The following is a 17371-nucleotide window of genomic DNA, read 5'->3' on the forward strand; positions in this document are numbered from 1 at the left end:
CTGTCCATCCATCCATGCGTCCATGCATGCATGCATGCATGCATCCATCCATCCATCTATCCATCCATGTATCTACCAATTAATCTGTCCATGCATGCATGCATGCATGCATGCATCCATCCATCCAGGTACTGGAGATACAATGTTAAACAAAACATACAAGCCCCCACTTCCACAGTAAAACTTGTTTCCAGTATAGGGAGATAGACAATGTGGGCGGGATGAGATGGTTCTTAGACCGACCATGACAGTGGTGGTAGGACAGGTTTACAGATTTAGGATCCAATTCTTGGGAAGTGGATCCTTCCAATGCAGAGACCCTTTCATGCCTGGGTTCCTTCTTCCACCTAGACTTGAGCATAGCTTTTTCCTGGCCTGGGAAGAGCCCTCACTCCTTCACGTGGCTGGGGCCGTGCTGGTCTCCCCAAGCTGTCTTGTTCTCCAGCACCTTCCCGGATCCCCTGCAGCCTGAGCCCCTCAGGACCCATGCTCTGTCTCCTGTACTGCAGGAAGCAGAAAGAGCCCACACTCTGACCCACAGTGCTTCAAAACCATAGTCAGTCACCGAAGTGGCCGTCTCATTTTGGGCCACCCAACCTCTCTTACCTCAACCTGGAAAGGGTCGGGATCAAAGGTCACACGTAGGAAGTGCCTGCCACTGTGTCTGTCCCAACAAATAGTAGGTGCTGGGTTCAGATCCTGCCTCATCCACTGCTGTGTAACTGTGGGCAACTTTTAAGATTTCTATGTGCCTCAGTTTCTTCATCTGTGTAATGGGAATAAGATAACCTATCTCTAGGGTGTGCGAGGGCTGAATGTGTTAATACAGGTCAGTGCTTCAAACAAGGCCTGGCACAGAGGAAGTGCTATGTATTACCTGCTACTATGGGATATTTTTAGGGCTCGCCATCATGTCTGATAGTATTTGTTGAATGAATGAATAAACAAGTCAATTTTTCGCACCTATATTGAGCTTCCCCATCAAGAAGTGCCCTTCTTCTAGGTTGGGGGGTAGCTTTAACAAGCTAAACTTTCTGTATCTGGAGCTCAGGGCTGGGGAGCTGGGAGGTCTAGAGACTGAAGGAAGAGAGTTCCAGAACTGGGTGCTTCTGCCTGAGGATTTCATGGTCCTGTGGGGGCACAGACACAAGCAATGGAAAAAAGCCCACCTGGGACCGAGTGCTTGGGGAGCACAACTACCATGGGACCAGGGGCACGAAATGTCATATCTGTCTTAGGGAAGGGCAGGAACCAGTGACAGCTCCTGAAGTTCTGCCTGGGAGGAGCTTGGAGGCCGACATTACTGAGGGGGCTGGAGGCTTTGCTTGGGGCTTAGTGTCTCTAGCAAGGTTACCTATCTGTGGAAGCTTGACGTTGTTGAAGGAGATTTACAGCCAAGCCATCCCCTGGCTCCCTCTCCATGGGGAAGGCTTCTTGGAAGAGGTGTCATCTTTGAGGCTGAGGGACCAGGAGGTGGTCAGGAAACAAAGAAAGGAAGGCCTGTGCAGCAGGAGCGATCTGAACAAAAGCAAGAATACGCTTCGTGGGGTCACTGCACTTTGAAGTAAAGGACACATGGGCACCGAGGGTGGGAGGTGGGCCAGGCTGGTCGCCCTGCTCTGGAGTACGGGTCTTCTCTAAGGGCACTGGCTTATTTTTTTTTTTTTTAATATTTGTTTTTGAGAGAGAGACAGTGCATGAGCAGTAGGGGGCCAGAGAGAGAGGGAGACACAGAATCCAAAGCAGGCTCCAGGCTCTGAGCGGTCAGCACAGAGCCCGATGCGGGACTCGAACCCATGAACCACAAGATTGAGACCTAAGCCGAAGTCGGACGCGTAACCGACTGAGTCACCCAGGTGCCCCAGGGCACTGGCGTTTTAAAGATGGCTTTATTGAGATAATATTTGCGTACCAAAAATTCACCCATTTTAAGGGTAAACTTTTCAGAGGTTTTTAGTAAACCGACAGTATTATGGAAGCATCACCCTAATCCGGTTTCAGAACCCCAAATGCCGATCTGCAGTCACCCCACCCCCAGCCCCGGGCAACTGCTGATCTGCTTTTTGACTTTATGGATTTTCCTACTCTGGACATTTTGTGTAAACGTAGTCCTACAATATGTGGCCTCTTGTGTCTGACTTAGCACAGTATTTCAAGGGTCATCCGTGTTGTAGCTTGTGTGACAAGTACGTCACTGTCTTTATGGCTGAATGATATTCCCTTGTATGAATAGACCACCTGTTGTTTATCCATTCACCGGGTGATGGGCATTTGGGTCCCTTCCACTTTTTAGCTCTTACGATAATGCTGCTGTGAATGTTCAGGGGTCCGTCTTGGAGAGAGACAGGCTTTTAGTTCTCTTGGGTATATGCCAACAACTGGAGAGCCGATCACATGGTAAATTTACGTTGGACTCTTTAACAAACTTCTAAAGTGGGAGAGCGTTAAGATGCTCTGATTTCTCAGTTTGGGTTAATTCGCCAAGGATTGAAGGTGCCCGTAACTCTCCCAGTATCCCTCGTAGGAGAGGAAGTGGCCACTTTAAGAGTAGAAGGTGATCTGTAGCGTTTGCTTGATCGTGTTTAATCTCACGATGCCCTGTGTCCCCTGCCTGGGTTCTCTGGTGGTCAGCAACAGAGACCGACTTGGCACCTTATCTAGGAAAGGAATGAATGCAGGATTATCAGGGGGCTCACAGATGGGGTGGGAAGACTGGCGATCCAGCCTCAGAAATGGCAGGGACGGGCTCCTTGGGATCTGGGGGCAGGAAGTAAGGCCCCTCGGGGCTCTGTCCACCTGCTGTGCGTCCCCACCCACTTGGCTGGGGGACCGAGTGGGGCAGCCCCACCAAAATGGGGTATATGATGCCAGGGGTGGGGCCGGGGGCACGTCTCCTAGAGGAACACAGGATGGTCTTCCCAGAAAAGGAAAATGCTAGGTTTTCAAACCCAAACTGTCTACTTCCCTACATTCCAGGTGCAGGAACTGAGGCACGGAGGGGTGAAGACCATTCACCCAACGCCACAGAGTTGGAAAGTGGCCTAGTGGGACCCCAGTCTGTTCTATCTGGCAGAGTGAGCTCCTGGGACCCCCCCACAGCTGGTGGGGCTGGGATGCCCACTGCCTTCTGAACTAGTCAGACTCCAGCAGCTTTCTGGGGCCGCCTCCAGGACTCTCAGGGGTAGGGAAGAGTATCTAAAAGGGCTTTGCTGCCCTCCTGGCTTTGCTCTTGTCCCCTGTGCCTTGAGCAAAGAGCCCAGTTGGCCCCTTGCCACCTTTGGTGGGGCCAGTGAGCAGGAGTTTAGGACGGGGGTGGGGGAGGGGGGCTGGGGAGGGCCATTAGCTAGGAGCTAATTCTAATTCACGGCCTTTTTCCTTTCTGTTCTCAGATCGAGAGGACCAGTCCATTCTGTGCACGTAAGTGGAACTCGTCTTTCCTGTTTTTCTACAGTTGAGGTCCAACCTACTGAAGAAAAAGGTCCTTGAGGGCAGGGCTCTTTGATGCGTTCGAGGTATCTGGCCCAGAGCGAACGCTGCGTTTGCTCAGCGGATGGCCTCATGCTGAGGCCGGCACAGCCAACCCATCAGTGATGCCTGGTGCCGTCTTGTTCTGCCCCTTCTGCCTTTCTAAAATGAGCATTTGGTGCACGCTTACTGCGTGCCAGGCCCTGAAGCAAATATTTCACAGACGGATTTGCGTCTAATTGCATAACAGCCCTGTGAAGGGAGAGGGCATCTCTGTGAGGGAGGAAATCTGGGCCTGAGTTAAACTACTGCCCTAAACGATCACGATCAGCAACCACATTTGTGCCATATTTAGTGGTTGGGGTCACTGTGTCTTTGGTGAAGCCCCAAAGACGTCGTCAGAAGCTACTACTCAGTTTAGAACCATTCGGAGAATCTTTGACATTCAGGAACACCCCTCTCGTCATGGGCAGAGCGATGGGTACCCAGCGATCTCCACATCCTCATTTCTGGAATCCGTGGCCATGGCAGGTCACGTGGCCTGGGGGAGTGAAGGTTGCAGATGACGTTAAGGTTGCTAATCAGCTGACCTTACGATAGGGAGATTTTCAAGGTTATCCAGACGGCCCAATATAATCACAAGGTTCTTAAAAGTAGAAGGGAGGGGAGACATCAGGGCAGAGGGCCAGAGATGGAACGTGAGAACTTGACCTAAGATTGCTGGCTTTGAAGACAGAGGACGCCAGGGATGAGAACAGCTTCTAGAAGCTGGAAAAGGCAAGGAGCTGGACTCCTGCCTAGAGCTCCCAGGAAGAAATACAAGCTGGGATGCCTGGGTGGTTCAGTTGGTTAAGCATCCAACTCTGGCTCAGGTCATGTCTCATGGTTCATGGTTATTCGAGCCCCACATCGGGCCCTGCTGTGAGCACAGAGCCCGCTTCAGATCCTCTGCCCCCCCCTCCCCTCCCCCTACTAGTGCGCTCTCTCTCTTTCTCTCTCTCTCTCAAACTCTCGATTCCTCTCTCTCTCTCTCTCTCTCTCTCTCTCTCTCTCAAAAATAAATATTGAAGAAAATACAACCCTGCCAACACCTTGGTTTTAGCTCACTGACATCCGTGTCAGACGTCTGACTGCCGCAGTTGTGTGGTCACAGATGCCGAGTTTCTAGTAATTTGTTACAGCAGCAACCAGAGGCCCATACCCTTCGCTCCCACTTGAACTCCTGTATCACTCCCTCCATCATTTGTTACCCAACAGACTGAGTGGGCCAGGCCTCCTGGTGACCATGAGGCAGATGGGAATGAGCCCAAAATAAACAGGATCCTTCTTCTCAAGGATCCCTTTTCTCAAGAGGGAAACAGCAGGAGGACAATAGTCACATACTTGTCTTTTATGCTCTTTGAATTTATTGCTTCACCCTGTGAAGGGACGACCTTTCAGAAACTAGAAAAAAAAAATACATACACACTTTTTAAATCACCGAAGTAGATGTATAATGACAAACTGTGAAAGTTACAAAGAATGAAATATATTAGGAACTAGGAGAATGTGTAAATGGGAGTTGTTCAAACCGGGGAAAATAGGAAAGGCCTCTCCAAAGTAGCGCTGTGGCAAGCTCTGTTCTGTCGACGCAGAGCCCGAAGAGGGACTTGAACTCCCGAACCATGAGATCCTGACTTGAGTCACAATCAAGAGTCGGATGCTTAACTGACCGAGCCACCCAGGTGCCCCTCTTCTGCTGGGCAGAAATGGCAAAGAAGAAGGGAGGGGAGAGGTTGCAGCACATGCAAAGGCCCTGGGGTCAGATGCAGCATGTTCTAAGTAAGAAACTGAGAGATCAGTTTGGCCTGAGCATGTCCCCCAGAAGAAGCCCTCTTTCTAGGAAGAGCCATTCCCAGGGCTGGTGGCTTTTATATTTAGTGCATTGGTTTAGGGGAAAAGATCTGCGGCCTGCCCATGCTGGCTCAACCACTTACAAAGCATGAGCTCAAATCTTTGTGATGAGTAAACCCTGGGAGAATTTGGGAGAAGAGTTTCATGTGGGGAACAGCAAGGGCAAAGTTTATGGGGTGTGGGACCATTTGCCTTTTGGGGGACAGAGAAAGTCGAAAGGGCTGGTCAGAAGGGGATGGGCAGGAGGATGTGGTCAGAGAGCAGGGCCTTACAGGCTGGGGTGAGGGTGTGGACAAGAGGCAGATCAGATCTTTCTGACCATTCAAGGGGCCCAGAGGTGCCACTTGGGGACATATGCTGGTGCTGTTAGGGTCTGGGGGGGGCTTGCATGAGCCACCTGGGAACCCCCATCCCTGCACTTCCCACTGGGTTGCTCAGACTCATTGGTGGGAGATGCCAGTGTTGGGTCATTCTCTCCTCCAGGGGAGGTGACTCAGGCTGACAGCAGCCTTCTGCCACTCTCCGGAGCCCAGGGACAACATCGCCTCTTATAAAACTACAGGGTTTCCAAAGGTTTTCCACTGGGTTCTTTACCTATGGCTGGTGTTCCCTCCCATGTAAGCTTCCTGCTTTCACCCCGTCTCCCCTTATCCCTTCTGCTCTCTTTTTAATGTTTTTGTTTTTGAGAGAGACAGAGAGAATGAATAGGGGAGGGGCAGAGAGAGGGAGACACAGAATCTGAAGCAGGTTCTAGGCTCCGAGCTGTCAGCACAGAGCCCAATGCGGGGCTCAAACCCACAAACTTTGAGATCATAACCTGAGCTGAAGTCGGACACTTAACCAACTGAGCCACCCAGGTGCACCCTGCTCTATTTTTTTTTTAATGTTTCTTTATTTATTTTTGAGAGAGAGAGAGAGAGAGCGAGCAGGGGAGGGGCAGAGAAAGAGGGAGAGAAAGAGAATACCCAGCAGGCTCTGTGCTGTCACTGTAGAGCCCCATGCGGGCCTTGAACTCCCGAACCATGAGATAGTGACTTGAGTCACAACCAAGAGTCGGATGCTTAACTGACCGAGCCACCCAGGCGCCCCGTTGGAATGTTATTATTCTTTGTGGGTTTTTTTGTTGTTTTTTTTTTTAATTTTTTTTAATGTTTATTTATTTTTGAGACAGAGAGAGACAGAGCATGAATGGGGGAGGGTCAGAGAGAGGGAGACACAGAATCTGAAACGGGCTCCAGGCTCTGAGCTGTCCGCACAGAGCCCGACGCGGGGCTCGAACCCACGGACCCTGAGATCATGACCTGAGCCGAAGTCGGCCGCCCAACCGACTGAGCCACCCAGGCGCCCCGGAATGTTATTATTAAACTGTAGACCTTAGTTTTCACTAGTTTTTCCAGTATTATCTTGGTCCAGGATCCCATCCAGAATTACATTGAATCATCATGTCTGCCTGAGTGTCCCCTGGCTGGGACAGTTTCTCGGGCGTTCCTGGTTTTTCATGACCCTGCTGATTTTGAGGACTGATGGAGGATTTAGTAGAACGTCCCTCCGTCTGGATTTGTCTGATGTTCTTGGTCATGAGATGGAGGTCATGGTTTTGGGGGAGAATGACACAGAAGTGAGGTGCCTCCTTCACCCCACCGTGCCAGGGGGTACCTCACATCCACGTGACATCCAGGTGACCTAACATGACCTTCATCACCCGGTGCAGGTTCAACTTCTGGGTTTGATAGTGATATCTGAGCCAATCGCCCCTTTCCTGGTCAGGTTGCTTTTGGACCATGTACTGCGTAAAGCCATCTCAGGTACCCCTGGGTGTGGGTCCTGCCAGACTTCTGTCCCCAGATGTGGCTGTACATTGGTTCCTTAGTGACTGGTTCAAGAGACCAAGAAACTGATCCCCTGGCTTCACCCAGAGACTTTTTTTTTTTTTTGGGGGGGGGGGCAGAGTCAGGGTTTATTTATTTATTTTAAAGTTTATTTACTCTATTTGGAGGGGGAGGGGAAGAGAGAGAGGGAGAGAAGGAGTCCCAAGCGGGCTCTGTGCGGTCAATTTGAACCCACGAACCATGAGATCATGGCTTGATTCGAGTCAAATGCTTAACTGAAGGAGCCACCCCGGTGCCCCTTGATTATTTTTTTAATTTAAATTTTAGTTAGTTAATATACAGGGCAGTGTTGGTTTCAGAAGTAGAATTCAGTGATTCATCACTTGCATTCATCCCCCAGTGCTCATCCCAACAAGCGCCCTCCTCAATGCCCATCCCCCATCTAGCCCATCCCCCACCCCGCTCCCCCTCCATCACCCCTGTGTGTTCTCTATCATTAAGAGTCTCTTGTGGTCTGTTTCCCTTTCTTCTCTACCGCCCCCCTTCCCCTATGTTCATCTGTTTGGTTTCTTTTTTTTTTTTTTTAATTTTTTTTTTTTTTTAACGTTTATTTATTTTTGAGACAGGGAGAGACAGCATGAACGGGGAGGGTCAGAGAGAGAGGGAGACACAGAATCAGAAACAGGCTCCAGGCTCTGAGCTGTCAGCGCAGAGCCCGATGTGGGGCTCGAACTCGCGGACGGTGAGATCACGACTTGAGCCGAAACCAAGAGTCAGACACTTAACTGACTCAGCCACCCAGGTGTCCTCCATTCTTTTTGATGGCTGAGTAATATTCCATTGTGTATATATACCACGTCTTCTGACTCGGTGCCTGGGGCAGGGCTGGGCGCTCCTGCATTTTTATCTAGTGTGGGGCGCTTGTGAAGCAGGTAGTCCAGCCAGTGAGCTGGGAGGGAGGCAAACACTGTCACAGGCATGCTCGCAGGGGACGCCGAGGGTATGGCTGGATCGGAACTGCGTGCGCCCGTCTGCCTTGGGGTGGAGAGGGGGTGGCGTGGCCCTGGGAGCAGGGTCCCTGCCAGCAGAAGAAAGGAGCTAAAATGCCACCCCTCTGGGGCCCGTTTGGGAGCCCGGAAGGGGAGGGAGGCATGAGCTGGGGGAGGACTAGGGGGTCCAGGAGATTCTGATGCACACTTTGCAGTGGGAATGTCTGGTTCATCCCCCAGATTGCTGACCCCTGGGTGCAGGCTTTGTGGCAGAAAGACTTCTGGGGCTACCTGTGCCTGCAAGGCTTGAAGAGAGGCCCCTGGTCTCAGCTCCTGGGGAGCCTCGCCTGGGAGCAAGCCCAGCCCAGGATGGGGGTCCTCAGACTGTTAGCCGACTCTCCTGGCTGACAAAGTAAAGCATTTTGTGGGGGGAGGTACTGGGGTCCTTTACGCTCCTAAGTGACACCGTCACGACAGTTTGATGCCCTCAGCAGGTCAACATGAAGCCATTTTGGCTCTAGGACAGGCTAGATTTTCACTTTAGGGGCAGCCCGTGAGCTAGACGGGGAAGAAGGGCGTCCTGGACTCAGCTCTGCCATGAGAGCCACTTACCCTGTCTGAGCCTCAGTTTCCTCACCTGCAAAATGGACAACTATACCCACCTCACAGGGCAGTCGTGAGGAATCAGTGGGTTAATTCATGGAAAGCACTGAGAGCAGGGCCCGGTGATGCCGTTTTGTGCGCAGTGAACAGAATTGTTGCTTGTAAGTTACGTTCGCAAGTGCCACTTCCTGCTCAGCCACAAAAGCGAAAGCAAGGGGAAGAAATGTCCTGAGTGACAATGAATGGTAGCAATTCATATTCATGATCAGTGTGTCCATATTATCTTGATGCATTGTTAGGCGTGGCCAGGGGTTCTACAGATAGCTGCTTACAAACATTCTTTGTATCCCCAGACCAGGATTGACAGAGGCAGATGCTCAGGGGAGCCTGGCAGGTGACAGGAAGGGGTGGGTTAGGCCAGGAGCACAATAGGGAGTGGTGGAGACTGTGGCAAATTGGAAGGCTCTCACCATTCGAGGGGCGGCTGTGATTCTGCCCCAGACAACTTCTGCCGCAGGAGAACGCTGACCCGGTGCTCCCGGGGCTACGCGGGTCTTTTCCCCTCCCCAGGAGGATCCAGCTGCCTCCTGTGCGTGCTGGTCTGCCCTTGTGTTTTCTACTCAGCAGTGCCCTCGAAGTGTGTTGTATCTCATCAGACATAAACCAGTGTCCCTCCTCCTAGTGACTGCCCAGACATGCCGTATTTTATTTAACCGCCCCCCCCCACCCCGTGGATTGTAGCTTTGATTGTTTCCGGAGTTAAGAACTAAATGTAAGCGTGTATATAAGGATATACGTGCAATCAGTCCGTATTATTTACAGATGCCATATTTGCGAATTCATTGCTACTTGCTGATATGCATTTGTAACCTCCGACCGATACTCATGGTGCTTGTGTGGGCATTCGAGGACACGTGCAGAGCCAGGAAAAGTCTGAGTGGCCTGCCAGCTGAGGGAACCCTGCCGCCTTGTTTCAGCTCTCTGGCTGTGAACAAGTGTCCCTCACATGCTAGATTTAGCACCACAGTTTTTGCATTGTTGTGGCTTTTGGTTGGTGACTTCGCTGTTGATAATGCCCCCCAAGCCTCCAGCTGAAGTGCTGTCTTCCCTTTTTTTAAAATGTTTATTTATCGTTGAGAGAGAGAGACAGAGACAGAGAGAGAGGGAGCCAGAGGATCCGAAGCAGGCTCTGCCCCGAAAGTGGAGAGCCCAACGCAGGGCTCAAAATCACGAGCTGTGAGATCATGACCTGAGCCGAAGTCGGATGCCTAAGGAGCTGAGCCACCCAGGCGCCCTGAAGTGTTGGCTTCCTAAGCACAAGACAGTTGGATATGTCCGACAGAGAAAATTCATGGGTTGGATGACCTTCATTCAGACATGAGTTACAGGGCTGTTGGCCATGAGTTCGATGTTAGCGAATCAACAATATATATGGTAAAAGGTCTTTAAACAGAAAGGCACATAAAACAAGGTCATAGAGTGAGCAGCTGGGGGGAGCCTTTGGAGCACCTGTGCCCCAGGCATGTGTGTGAGAGCCTCTCACCTCCCAAGGTTCCCAGGAAGAAACAGCATTGCTCGTTGGCATCTGTAGGGACATGGCATTTCTTGTCCACATCTGCTGAGTGAATGGATTTAACGTTGTACCAGAGAGGAGCAGGGAAGAGTATGGCTTACTTACAGATGGCTTCCGACCTGTGTGACCCTGCACAGGTCACTTAACCTCTCTGAGCCGGGTTTATGGAGAGGCCGTGAGGATGAAAAGGGAACCACCCCACAACATCGGTTGAGCGACCGACTTCGGCTCAGGTCATGGTCTTGTGGTTTGTGGGTTCGAGCCCCACGTCGGGCTCTGTGCTGACAGCTCAGAGCCTGGAGCCTGCTTCAGATTCTGTGTCTCCCCCTTTCTCTGCCCCTCCCCCGCTCATGCTCTGTCTTTCTCTCTCTCAAAAATAAATAAACATTAACATTTAAAAAAATACATAAATAAAACAGTGCCGGCCAATAAGGCTTTGTGTGCTGATGGCTGCTGAGAACTTGAAACGTGGCTCATGTGACTGAGGGGCTGGATTTTTTTTTAACTGACTTTAACTAATTTAAATAGCCTATAGCTAGTGTTTTCTGCATTAGCATGGTTCTGAAGTTTCTGACCTCTGTCCACTCCTCTGATTCTGCCCATGTCTCGTTCAGGCTCCTTTCACCTCTTGCCTGGACCACCGCGGTAGCCCCCTAACTAAACTTCCTGCAGCCGTGCTCCCCTGCTCCCCAGTGTGACCATGTCTCATTCATGCCTGGCTGCCTGCCTGCCTGCCTGCCTTCCTTCCTTCCTTCCTTCCTTCCTTCCTTCCTTCCTTCCATAGCTACTCATTGTGAGAAGTCATATGGCACAGCAGGGTGTGGATTTCAGAGTCAAACCTCTTGGGTTTTGAGGTCAGCCCTTTGACCAACCAGCTTGTATGCTCCCAGAGCCAAGTCGCTTAACTTCTCCGAGCCTCAGTCTCCCCATCTGTAAAATGGGGCAATAGGTGCTCCGCTGGGTGGGTGTTTGTGGGATTCAATGAATTAATTTGTGTAAGAGAGAAAGCAATGCCACTGCCTCCTGGTGAGCCCCACTCTTCGCCACCCCCCCCCCCCCCCCCAAGAATCAGCTGCCTGCACTTTTGATGTTTCCGTCACGGGTCCTCAAGCCCCATTCCTCTCCTGAAATGGTTTCCTGTACTCATTGGAATGAAAGCAAAACTCTTCACCGCGGCTGAGAAGACTGTCCGTGATCTGGCCCCTTTCTTCCCTCATCACTTACCACCACCCGCCTCCCTCCTGACGCTCCAGCCACACCAGCTCCTCCCTGCTCCCTGCGTGTGCAGAGCATTTCCCTGCAGTGGATCTTTGCCCTTGCTGTCCCCTCTGCCGACTGCCCCCTACCCTTGGTCCTTCCTGCAGGGCTCCTTTGCATTTTGTAGGGCTCTGCTCCCATTCTGGCGACCCACCCATGGCCCCCCCTCCATCTCAGCCCCCCAGCATGCCACCCTGGCGGCAATAACAGACCCTCAAATGACCCTAATTGCTTATTTCCTTGGCTAGGGTCTGTCTCCCTCTCCTGGAATGGGAGCTCAGTGAGGGTGGGGACAGTCTCCTTGTCCCCTAGCCAGTGCCCAGTAAGTAGGCATTGGCCGCACCAGTAGCTGGTTATGGAAAGAGCCCAAATGTCCATCACCTGATGATGGATAAAGAAGATGTGGCATGTGAGTGTGTGTGTGTATGTGTGTGTGTATACACACACATACACACACACGCAGAATGGAATACTAGGTGATGAAAAAGAATGAAATCTTGCCATTGGCAACAACATGGTTAGAACTAGAATGTATTATGCCAAGCAAAATAAGTTAGAGAAAGATACCATATAATTTCACCCCTATGTGGGATTTGAGAAACTTAATAGATGAGCATAGGAGAAGCAAAGGAAAAATAAGATGAAAAACAGAGAGGGAGGCGAACGCTAAGAGACTCTTAGATACAGAGAACAAACTGAGGGTTGCTGGGGGCAGGGGGTGGGTTCAATGGGTGATGCGCATTAGGGGGGACACTTGTCAGGATGAGCCCAGGGTGTCATGTCTAAGAGATGAATCACTGGGTTCTGTTCCTGAAGCCAAGACTACACTGTATGTTAACTAACTTGAGGCGGGAATAACAAGCAGGCTTTGGCTGTTGTTGCAAAGGCAATCCCAACCATTCCGCTGTTATTTGCAAATATATCCAGTCGCCCCGGAACTGTCATCAGCTTAGCTCTGCTTATTAAATTTCATTTTGGCCATTGTTAAAATCAGCCAGAGTGATTTGAGGACCAACATGTTGGTAGCAGGGTATGAGCTTTGACAAAGTAGCAGGGGTCAAGGTAAGCCCAGTTGGGACTAACAATTTGCTACAGATGATTATGCAGTCAAGAAGCTGGAAAGGGAGCAAATCTAATTTTTAGACCCGAGTCCTGTCTGGTCTAGGAAACAGTTCATACAGTGCGAGTAAACCTGGGAGCATAGGTGAGGCGTGGAGTGGCCCTGGGTTGAGAGAGAGCTGTGTGTTCAAGGAGTAACCGTGTGTTACGAGGGGCTGGATTAAGAGAGAAGGGAGTAGGGGAGGGGGAGATCAGAGGGCGGTAAGGGGGTCTTCTAGGCCCTGGGGAGGATTTTAAACTTTAAAATGGACAGGAGAGCACGAGGAGATACAGCCAGGGGTCAGCAAACTCTGACCAGTGGGCCAAATGAGGCCCTCCTCTATTTTTGTAAATAAAGTTTTATTGGCACACAGCCGTGCTTACTTGCTTTCCTGCTACCGCGGCAGAGCTGAGTAGTTGGGACCGGGACTGCATGACCCACGAAGCCTAAAGTATTGACTGTCTGGCTCTTCACAGGAATGGTTTGCCACCTCCTGGATTATCCAGTGGGAAAATAGGACGTGATTTATATTTGCCCAAGGTCATACCGGTAACTGGCGGAGCAGAGATTTGAACTCAGTCTCACCTTGGAGCCCATTGTGCTATTCTGCTGATTGATGCTTCGGGGGAAGGTGGCATTGCTTCTGCCTAGAGGCAGTATTCAGAAGGGAGGCAATGCTTACCTGGGCTTTGCAGGGTATGTAGGAGTTGGACAGCTAGAGGACAGGAGCAGGAGTCACCTGAGGACTGGGGACTGAACAGCTTGAAACCCAGAGCTAATTTGGCTTTGATGCCAAGGGCAGACCGCAGGCTGAAATGGGCTTGTAAATGGGGTTCAGCCCTGGGATCCAGGACCAGCAACATGATGTGTAAAATCATGCAAAATGAAAATGCAGAGCCTTTTATTCAAAAAGCATTAAGAATTTGAAGATGGCAGCAACATAAGTGATCATTGCCGCTGGGGCAGGACTGGGCAGTGGGGTAATTACACGGCCAGGAGGCCTTGCACGGTCGCGAGGAGGGGACCAGGCAGCAAGGGCCCTATGAAACAGGACAGCGGTTTAGGGTGCTAGGATCAGGAAGGCATCTTCACCCCCAGAGATCAGAGGGCAAAAAAGCAAAGATACTAATATTTTGAAAGCAGCCCAGAGCACATCAATCTTCAGACACCCATGAGCCTGGAGCTCGGGGTGTTTTCTTTGGCACAACCTCCCAAGACAATTTATTTTTATCAATAAAACTTGGAAATTGTTGAGCCAAGCAGTCCACAGGGGGAGGAGCTGATTCCTGGAGCGTATGTCCCTCTTCCCCTCCCTTGTAAGGTGGAAGGCCAAGGCCACAATCATGGTCATGCCACATCTTTGCTGTAAAAGAGAAGAGGCAGGAGAGGCTAAAAACAAAGATGGAAAATGAGGAGGTTATAATGGGAAAGGAGAGCATCTGGGGATCTGGACGCTGGGTATACTGCGTCCTGACTCTTGCCTCAGATCTGAATTAGGCTCAGGACCACCTGCCAAGGTGACTTCCCACGCTCAGATTTTCTCTCCTTCTTGCTCTGATCAGAAGCTAGCCACTTCAGCCCGGATGATGTCTGTCAAGTATTCTGAGGTTAGCCTGATTGAAGTAATTCATACTAAGGTGTAAATGACTGAGTAGTTGGGTTCATTTGATCCCTGGTTACATTTTCAAAGAGCCTGCCAAGGCAAGTCAAGACTCCCACATATATGGAAGAGCCCTTTGATGGAGAGGGCTTCACTCTGGGTTTCACTCTGTCTTTTCAACATTCCATCCTCTCTTCTCACTTACCAAATAAAAAGGCAACGGGGCAAACAGCAGCTGTGGCATCGAAGAGACCCACACCAAGACCTCACTTCTTCTCCATTACCTCTTTGTGTGATAGCAGGAATAGTCACGATCTCCAACAATTCCTTCAACCTCTCTGAGCCTCAGTTTCCCCAGGGGGGTGATGGGGATCATCAGTGAGTCTTTCATTAGGTTGTTGGGAGGTTTATGAAAAGATTCGTGAGCCCAGTGCCTAGCAGAGTGTAGGCCTTCAACAAACATCAATTCCTTTTCCTGTGCCCTTCTTCTGGCCTTAGTGCTAAAGCAAGTCTCCCGAGCGTTGTGCCTGTCTTATGGAATGACTGGGCAAAATGCAGTAGAAAGAGTCCTGATGGCATCGGCATCAGAGACCTGACTGTGTCCTTGCCTCGCTGTGTGACCTAGGGCAAGCTGCTTACCCACTCTGGGCCAGAGTTCCGCTTCTGTAATAACCAGGAAGTGATATGTCCTACCCTCAGGATTAGGGGAGGGAAGGTAAAGGAGACAACGCGTGTGAAACGGTGAGCGTAGGGCCTCTACTCCTAAAAAAGTCAACTCTCTCCTTAAATTTTTTTTTTTTTTTTTTTGGTTTGGACTCTTTCCTCCTGAAGAAATGGGCATAATGACTCCACAGCTCCCCATTCACAAAGTGCCTCTGAAGCCACATGAAATAATGTGGCCATTGGGATAAAGACCATTAGGAAGAGGGAGAGGGCTGTACTGAGGCTGGCTTGAGGATGTGTCCTCATACCTGGAGATCAGACACCTGATGTCTGGACGTCGGTCCCCGCGGTGCTAGGTCCGGAAATTCAGCGCACGTGTTTCTTTTTTAGCCCTGAGCAAAGTTGTTAACGGGTCCTTGGCAGGGCAAATTCATTTCTTTCTTTCCTAATTAGGAAAAAAAAAAGAGCAGGGACTGACCTAGTGCTGTGGCACCAGTTCAGCGTGTACAACCTTGAGCTGACCTCGCGGTAGACGCATTCTTTTCCAGACTTAACAAAAATTCTCTCTTGTGTTTCAGAATATTCAGCAAGCTCAGAAAATCAGAGTCTGGGCAAATAAGGGAAAGTCAAGAGAAGAAAACCAGAGGGGAGGACAAGAAGGGACGAAAGTTTTGGTTGAGGCCCTGTCTTTCCAATTAACTAGAAAGAATGGGAGAGTTAGAGGCAGTATCTGGAAACCTCAGATTAAACAGTCCCACTATGATGATCCTTGGTGGCCAAGAGAGGCAGGTGGTGTGAAAAAGCCATTTGATTAAAAAAAAAATCTGCTCATTTTCTAGGAGTACTCTTTTGAAAAAAAAAAAAAAACAATGCTCTGCTCATCTGAATGTATCAGTCATTTACACTTTAGTGTGAATTACTTCAACCAGGTTCATTCTTTGATGTTTGACTCCGATCATTAGCTAGCCACCTGACAATCAGAGTGGGCTTCACCAGAGGATGAAGTGGCTTATATCTGCCCAACAGCTGGTAAGATAACCTGTAAAGGAAGCTTCTAAACCTTTGACTTTAGGTTCTGGTACTGTGAGAGGTACCTATCTCCTTCCTGGAAGGCTGCCCTTTGCCTGATCTTTCTATTGGTAACAAAGCTAGTGATGTCTTAAAAGTAGATGATTTGCAGAGTAACTATTCTGTGTGGTTCTATAATGGTGGGTTCGTGTCATTAGGCACGTGTGCAAACCCATAGAGCGCACAACGCCAAGAGCGAACTCTGGTGAACTCTGGCCTCTGGGTGATGGCTGTGTCAGTGTATTCATTGATTCTAGCAAGCGTAACACTCCGGTGGGGGACGTTGGTGGTGACGGAGGCTGTGCACCTCGAGCTCCAGGGGGATAGAGGAACTCGGTGTTCTTTCTGCTCTGTTCTTTCTGGGTTCAGGTCATGATTTCATGGTCTGTGGGTTCGAGTCCCTTGTTGGCTTCTGTGCTGACAGAGAGGAGCCTGCTGGGGATTCTCTCTCTTTCCCTCTCTTTCTGCCCCTACCCCTTCTTGCACCCTCTCTCAAAATAAATAAATAAACTTAAGAAAAAAACAGAGGAGTCCGAATAAACCTAAGTTTGGACTTTGGTGGGAAAACTCAGTTTTTCTCTTTCTGTCTTGCCATCTGAATTCTTTCTTGCATCCTCTCAGGAGTAGATGGAGCGAGTGGCCAGCGTTTGAGGCCTGGCCCAGCTCCGTCCCGGTGGCACGACCCTGGGCAAGCCTCCCTGGCAAATGACCCAGAGCTGCAGAAAGGTACCCGCAGAGCACCGGGGGCAGCGATTTCCAGCGGCTCACTGTTCCCGTGTCTTTCAGAGGCGAGTCTGGAGCCGGGAAGACAGAAAACACCAAGAAGGTCATCCAGTACCTGGCCGTGGTGGCCTCCTCCCACAAGGGCAAGAAGGACACAAGCATCACGGTGAGTGCAGCACCCCTCCGTGCTTGTGGTCGTGACCTAGCACACGGGTCTCTGGGCTCTGGTGAGACGGCCAGGCCCATATTTACTGGCCCCTTGCCCCAGCAACTCACAAGGGTGGTCTTTTCCCACCCGGGTGGGCCCTTAGGGTCCGGCTGCTTCCTCGCCTCAGCCAGGATCATCGTCCTGAGGGTCCTGTTCCATGAGACGGGACGAGCCCTCTCCTGCCCCCGCGAGGGCCCGTGCTTCACCTCAGGGCTGCCCAGTACTGGGAATTGCCATCTTGGACCAGTCCGTTCTCTGTTGTGGGGCTGCCTTAGGTGCCGTAGGACTTTGAGCAGCCTCCTGGCCTCTCCCCACTAGAGGCTGTCCCAGCTGGTGACAACCGAAAACCTCTGCAGGCATCCCCAGGTGCCCCTGATTGAGAACCACTGCTGTAAACTCCC

At 50.7% G+C, this 17371-nt stretch overlaps 1 protein-coding gene across 5 annotated transcripts in view; it reads left to right on the top strand.

The window, feature by feature from the left end:
• MYH11 (myosin heavy chain 11) overlaps positions 1-17371 on the top strand; it is a 122593-nt gene that overhangs the window by 45239 nt on the left and 59983 nt on the right. For all 5 annotated transcript variants that reach the window (XM_042922891.1, XM_042922887.1, XM_042922888.1 and 2 more), the window contains exons 4-5: positions 3390-3417; positions 16826-16928. In XM_042922891.1, the coding sequence (XP_042778825.1) occupies positions 3390-3417; positions 16826-16928 (131 nt within the window). The remainder of the gene's footprint in view (positions 1-3389; positions 3418-16825; positions 16929-17371) is intronic.

Source organism: Panthera leo, chromosome E3 (genome assembly GCF_018350215.1).
Source record: "Panthera leo isolate Ple1 chromosome E3, P.leo_Ple1_pat1.1, whole genome shotgun sequence".
NCBI classification, from domain to species: Eukaryota; Metazoa; Chordata; class Mammalia; order Carnivora; family Felidae; genus Panthera; species Panthera leo.